Source organism: Ruditapes philippinarum, unplaced genomic scaffold (assembly GCF_026571515.1).
Source record: "Ruditapes philippinarum isolate M1 unplaced genomic scaffold, ASM2657151v2 ctg6215_1_1_1_1, whole genome shotgun sequence".
NCBI classification, from domain to species: Eukaryota; Metazoa; Mollusca; class Bivalvia; order Venerida; family Veneridae; genus Ruditapes; species Ruditapes philippinarum.
In genome coordinates, this window is record NW_026861951.1 from 47984 (window position 1) to 55429 (window position 7446).

Sequence of the window (7446 nt, forward strand, 5' to 3'; positions counted from 1 at the left end):
TATTGCTTTCTCATTAATTGCTATGTCATGAAGTGCTATGTCATGTCAATAATTGCATGTCATTAATTGCTTTGTCATGTCATTAATTGCAATGTCATTCAATACTATGTCATATCATTAATGTCATTAATTGCTATCTCTTGCTATGTCATTGATTGCAATTTCATGTAATTAAGGTCGTTGACTTCAAACCACTTGCCCCTCACCACTGTGGGTTCGAATCCCTACAGGGACTTTGGATTCTTACATTTGAGGAAGCTATCCAGCTAGCTTACGGAACGTTGGTGGTGGTTCAACTCAGGTGCCCGTTCGTGCCTGAAATAATGCACGGAAGGGCACCTGAGGTATTCCTCAACCAGTAAAGCTGAAACGTCGTGATATGACCTATACTGTGTCGATGTGACGTAAAACCCAAAACAAACAAAAACAATCATAACATAATTGTTATGTCATTAAATGCTATGTCATGTCATTTATTGCAATGTCATTAATCACTATGTCATATCATTAATTGTTATGTCATTAATTGCAATGTCATTAATTGTTATGTCATTACACAACAGTCTTGATCTTTTGATCTGAAAACTGGTGTTACATGTTGAATTAATAAGATATACTGAAAAAGGGAACTGAACAAACAAGAGGGCCATGATGCCCTAAAATCGCTCACCTGTATATAGGCCCCCAAGGCGGGGCCAATTTTAACCCAGGGTCTTTTATTTGAACAAACTTGGTAGACACCAATTTGAAGATGTTTCATGATAAATATCTAAGCTCTAGCTGTAAGAAGATTTTTTAAGTTTTAACTAAACACATATAGGGAAAAACAATGACCCCCCACCCTCTCTCCCTGGGCGGGGCCAATTTTGTCCAAAGAACTTTTATTTCAACAAACTTGGTAGAAAAGAAGATTTTTCAAGTTTTTACTATATACATGTACATATAAGTAAAATCAAGGATCCCCGGGGCGGGGCCAATTATGACCCCAGGGCTTTTATTTGAACAAACTTGGTAGACACCCATTAGAAGATGTTTCATGCTTAATATCTTAGCTCATGCTCTTAGGTTTTTTTAAAAGAAGATTTTTTAAGTTTTTACTATATACATATAAGGAAAGTTAATGATCCCTGGGGTGGGGCCAATTTTGACCCCAGGGCTTTCATTTGAACAAACTTGGTAGACACCCACAAGAAGATGTTTTATGCTTAATATCTAAGCTCTAGCTATTTGGGCTTTTTAAAAGAAGTTTTTACTATAATTATATATACGAGGGTTGTTTGGGAAGTTCTGAGAATTGTTTTATAGCACACGTTGTAGTCGGGTTAGCGTAAATATAAATATATACGCATTTATTTCAATATATACTGTACAGTATCTGAAAATATCATCATCATGCACACAGAAACTAAAACATAATTAAATTGTAGATACCCATAAAAAAAAACACCCGGAGCACGCCAACGTCATTTGCAACGTTATGCGACGTTAAAGTCCACCGATCGTCGCACCTTTTCAACGTAGTCACCTGCAATTTTGATGCATTTCCTGTGTCGGCTGATCCACTTATTGTATGTTTCCACGTACCAGCTATCTGTAAAGGACGAGACTATAGCTTGCGTATGCTTAACAAGATCGTCAGCTGAGTCAAAGCTTTTTCCACGCAGCTGTGATTTGAGCTAGGGGAACACATGGAAGTCCATCGGAGCGAGGTCCGGGCTGTATGGAGGGTTTCTTCCTTCTTTAAAATGAGCATGCCATCTATACACTGTAGCCGGACTGCATTTCTTGTATTTTCCTGTAGAATTGATCATTTTCATTGTTTCTGTGGAAGACTTTTCCAGCGCAACACAAAATTTCACGATGCTTCGCAATTCAACGTCACCTATCGTGTCATGTTGTTTACTCAGTGGCTCTGGGCACAACTTTAAAACAATGTTGATCCGTTGAGAATTTAAATAACGTTATTATATTTTCAGGAAATGACGTCATGACGTTCCGCTGCTGACCAGCGTTTTCGCGCATTTTTTACGTTATCAAAATTACGAAATATTATTAGTGTAGAGTCGGACTGCTCCGGTGCGGCGTTATAGTGTTGCTATGGTTACTGCTATTTCCGACTATTGTTGTCTGATTCTATTCAATTTTTAGGAAAAGTTCTGTGATATGCTAATCTTAGTATGTGCAAAATATTACGTCTTAGAAACAAAAAATATAGGAGATATGACAAAATTCCCAGAACTTCCCGAACAACCCTCGTATAAGGAAAATCAATGATTCCTGGGGCAGGGCCAATTTTAACCCTGGGCCCTTATTTCAACAAACTTGGTTGACACCCATTAGAAGATGTTTCATGCTAAATATCTTAGCTCATGCTCTTAGGTTTTTTTAAAAGAAGATTTTTTAATTTTTTACTATATACATAAAGGGAAAAACAATGACCCCCTGGGGCGAGGCCAATTTTGACCCCAGGGCTTTTATTTAAACAAACTTGGTAGACACCCACAAGAAAATGTTTCATACTTAATATCTAAGCTCTAGCTATTTGGGCTTTTTAAAAGAAGATTCTATATATATATAAAAAAATCAATGATCCCAGGGACACGACCAATTTTAACCCCAGGGCCTTTATTTGAACAAAAATGGTAAACGCCTATTAGAAGATGTTTCATGCTAAATATCTTAGCTCTAGCTCTTAGGGTTTTTTAAAAGAAGATTTTTTAAGTTTTTACTATATACATAAAGGTAAAAACATGACCCCCTGGGGCGGGGCCAATTTTGACCATAGGGCTTTCATTTGAACAAACTTGGTAGACACCCACTAGAAGATGTTTCATGCTTAATATCTAAGCTCTAGCTATTTGGGCTTTTTAAAAGAAGTTTTTTCAAGTTTTTACTATATACAAATAAGGAGAATCAATGACCCCCCCTCCCTAATTTTGACCCCAGGGTATTTATTTGAACAAACTTGGTAGACACTGACTAGATGATGTTTCATGCCAAATATTAAAGCTCTAGCTCTTTCGGTTTTCTAAAAGAAGATATTTTAAGTTTTTTCTTTTGGTTGCATGGCAACCGGAATTCTGCTTGGATTTAACTTCTTTGAACAATTTTTAAAGTTGACTACCAAAGGAACATTCCTATGAAGTTTGGATGAAATTTGCTAAGCTGATTTTGAGATGATGTCGTGTAAAGTAAAAGTTTACGGCCGGACGCCAGACCAAAAGCGATCACAAAAGCTCACCATGTCACTTTGCGACAGGTGAGCTAAAAAGATTTAAACAATGCCAAAGAGTCTGGGGCGTGACAATGGTTCTGTCTTTTTCTTTAAAAATGTTGTAGTTTTCAAAAAAATGACCACACACAAAAAACACACAACTTCTATTCTAATAAAAATTTAAAGTAGATAAATGTTGTCACCTATCGACAAATTTTACCTTATACAATCATCTGGATATGTTTCACAATCAGTGATACATCTGTACCGTTCCCATGACAACCAGCCCATTGGTGGGGTCAGTGCTAACCCATTATTAAGACAAGTCACATGGTAAACTGAAGTTATACACAAGACAAGAGCCAACCACTGAAAGAAAAAAAGCATTGTAATAATAACATCTACATGAAAAACAAATTTCAAAATTTAATTAGTTTTTCTTATTTACTTACTGAGCGGCATGCCTCCAGATTAGCCCAAATATTTCAAGAAAATCAAACTTGAGAGAAATGTACACATGTACTAAGGTGTTAAAGAAAGTAAATAGACTCAAAGGTCAAGTGAAGTACGATAAACAACTGATTTTACAGTATCTATAATTCCTGGGTGGATTATGGAAGTTGAAAGAGAAACAAACCCATTGTGGGACTTCAACCAACTAACTATAACCAGTCTGACTTGGCATTTTACAAATGTATTAAACACTAGGAAAGTAGAGAAAACTCAGCAAAGAGTCTTTAACATTAATTTATGATGATTTAAGCAGTAGTTATGAACAAGTACTTGAGAAGTCTGGACGTATTTCATTGAAAGTTAGGCGGTTAAGAACAATTGCTTAAGAAACATGCAAAATTTTAAATGATGTGTCTCCAGAATATTTAAATGATTTACTACATCTGAAACATTCTAACCAAGAACAGACAGATATGGCTAGAGGCAAGAAATCTTTCCGGTATATTGCTGACAAACTTTTGAATCAACTTCAAGAAAATTTCAGGGAAACTTTATCATTTAACCTATTTAGATCATTAATAAAAACTTGGCAAGTGGAGAATTTCTCCTGTTCATCATGTAATGTCACATAATACATCCTTTAAAAACCAAAATGTTTTGGCAGCGAGATGCTGGATTTTTCAAGTTTTTAGTTATCTTTTCTGATGTAGTTTTTACTATGTTTGCTTTTAATACTTTGTATCGGGCTCACACTTAGTATGCTTAATGTTGCCATTATTCTCTTAGATCCCTACTTTATATGCTTTTATTGTGCTAGATTTGTTTAAATTAATTATTTATTTATTATTAATTATTTATTTTGCTACAGTGTTGTATGTATCATTTTTTTATATATAACAGTTGATGGTTGTGTGTATGTAAATGTCAGGCTTACTGCTTGTTATGCATATTTTAACCTTCTGTGCCATTTTATTGCTAAGTCTTAACAATGCTTTATATGAATAATTTGCTAATGTTTTAGAGCTCTGTCTGGATCTGGATGATAAGTTGCAGGGCCTTTCAGCATATAAGCAGCGAGAGAGAGGAGTTGGTACAAATGGAATACGGCTGATTTGAAGCCGTCTACTGTCTTATATATAGCTTGCGCAACACTATCACTCAATTTATTCCAATCGACAATTGTTCGTGGAAAAAATGATTGATTATAACTTAAAGTTTTACACTGCACAGTTTTAAAACATTTAGAGTGATTTATTATCTGGTTTTCAATAATGTTTTCTGTGGCACAATTCTCAAAAGTCTTAGCTTTCACTCTGGGTTTATTTACATGGGCAGGCATTAAGTAGTCTTGGCGAGGCAGGGCTGGCACCAGCCCCCCCCCCCCCCCCAACCACCTATAAAACATTGTCAGTCTGTTTGCTTTCCTTTGTTCCTGGAGTGAAGGTATTTTCAGGTCTCGAAGCAATTGTGTGACACACCCCGGGGGACCTAGTGGTGTAGTCTTCTGTGATAAACCTAGCTGACTGTCTCTGGACCTTCTTAAAGCTGCATGCCTCCAGATGAGTAAAAATATTTCAATAAAATCAAACTTGAAAAATAAGTACTTCAATTTTAGGAAACATAAAATGATTCAAGATTCAAGTAATATTTTACATGTCATGTGCGGCAAATGACTGAATTTTTAGTATTTACAACTATATTTCTACTGCGTTACTAACACAGTAAGGGCTATTAATGCATATTTTGACCACTTTTTGGTAATTAACATGGCTTGGAAGTGCCATTGATAATGTCTTTAAATGACTTCCTTTTGGTTATATCACAATTTTATACATTCACATACATTTTCAAAATTTTCATGAAAATTAGCATTAATCTGGAGGCATGCTGCTTTAAGCTTGTCAATCTCTTTCTGGAGGTTTGGATCCCAGACGATAGAACTGTATCCAGGGTAGAGCGTTCGATAGTGACTAGTCAGTCTTCAGCAAATAAACGTATTGTTGACTTAATTCAGTCTGATAGCATTAATATGACAAAAGTAGATGAGTGGGTCGAGGATTGTACCTTAAATTGTGGAACACCTGAATAAACTGTGGCTGGTTCGGATTCCTCTCTTTCTACCACTACCTTCATGGTCACAGTGTTGATGGTAGAGCTGTCATTGATTCAGTGCAAAGCATATCAACGATATATCGATAATCAACGATACACCGATATATCGATAATATCCTATACTCACTTGTCTTTCATTCACTTTCATACCTGTTTCAATGATTTCAGTCAAAAACATGTTCTGTACAGTGTCTTGTCCACTGCATGATTTTTTCCAGACAATATTTTTTGTCACCATTGCTATGAAATAATTCCACTATATAACAAAAGCATAACATTAGATATAAATACATGTAACAGTTTCTGCATATATTTTGGGTGAATTGTATAATTTCTAGACATTTAATTTATAAGTCAAAAGTATCGATTTTTTAAAATGTGTATCGATTATTGATCTACAAAAAAATATCATCGATATTGTCGATATCGATGACAGCTCTAGTTGATGGAGTTGCTGAAATCAAGTATGACCATGTTAATCTATTACAGATCCCACATCATACATCATGCCTGGAGACAAGGTCATGGACTGTTGTCAGTCTGTGTGTCTATGCATTTTACTATATGTATGTATGCTTGATGTTTTTCCTTACATGATGTGTATTTTATTTGGTCTGCAACATGTATTTTAATGGATCTTAATATGTATTACTTCTTACTTTTGCATGAATGATACTAATGTTAGTGTAATGCTTTTCGTCTTCTCTGAAGATTTTCTTGAATAGTATTTGTAACCATGTTTTTCATATATCTTACCTTTACCCAATGTGATATATTATTACATTTATCGGTGTCACTATTTATTAGTCAAAGCTTAGGGGGAAGTTCTCTAGATGTTAAAATATTTCAAATTTAATTTCACTTCAAATTCTTTGACTTTACGGTAAAACATGATAACCTCATAATATAAATCTTTGGTAACTACACTGGAATAACCTTGGACATAATACAAGAGACGTATATCCAAAATAACTATGTAATTTTGAAAACTTGTTTACCTGTCCTTCCGCCATTTTCATGTCATGTGACCATCAAAGGGTCCGCATATTTTTGAATCCGTTTGTCATACAAAGTTGTTTACATACGGGTAACTTTGGACCGTTACCCCAGTAACAAAATGGCGGCATAAATAAGTTCAAATTTTATTTATTTTTATTTAAAAAAAACACCTTTGAAACTGTATTAAAAAGCCAACCGAAATAATGTCAGGAACGAGGCAAGTATTGGTTTCTTTGGAAAAGTATTGTTTTAAAGTGTATGAATTTTGTCCAACGAAACAATGAAAAGTTGATCAGGAAATAAAATTTGTCTGTTCACAGGCACGAGTATCGGACCTGGGAAGAAAAAATATGACCAGATTGATAATAAAACCTGTGTTCATCTTAAAAGTGTCAAAAAACAAAAACAAAATGTAAATAATGACCCCCTTAAGAAATATACTATAAGTTAAGAGAAGGCCGGAAACTCCAGATTCGAGCCTACTAGCAAGGGATTCATTTCCCGAGCCGTTGTGAAAACAATTGGCCAGACAATTAAAAAAACCTTTTATCACTATTTCATGTTTGTATTAAGCTTCCAAATAAGACCGACCCCAAGTCTCTAGCCCTTCCCGTTCATGAAATATCTATCAGGAAACGAGCGAATTTGTGCTAAAAATCCTTGGTAGA

The 7446-nt window shown here is 35.1% G+C and overlaps 1 protein-coding gene across 2 annotated transcripts in view; it reads right to left on the reverse strand.

The window, feature by feature from the left end:
• The window catches only part of LOC132717447 (alpha-N-acetylgalactosaminidase-like), a 35063-nt gene extending 28067 nt beyond the window's left edge, over nucleotides 1-6996 (reverse strand). Inside the window, exons 1-2 of one of the 2 annotated variants that reach the window (XM_060700917.1) lie at nucleotides 6778-6996; nucleotides 3435-3583 (exon numbers count right to left, since the gene is read on the reverse strand). In XM_060700917.1, coding sequence (XP_060556900.1) covers nucleotides 3435-3583; nucleotides 6778-6798 — 170 coding nt within the window. In that variant the 5' untranslated portion in view covers nucleotides 6799-6996. The remainder of the gene's footprint in view (nucleotides 1-3434; nucleotides 3584-6777) is intronic. The other variant, XM_060700916.1, reaches the window with a different exon arrangement.
• Between the last annotated feature and the right edge of the window lie 450 nt (nucleotides 6997-7446).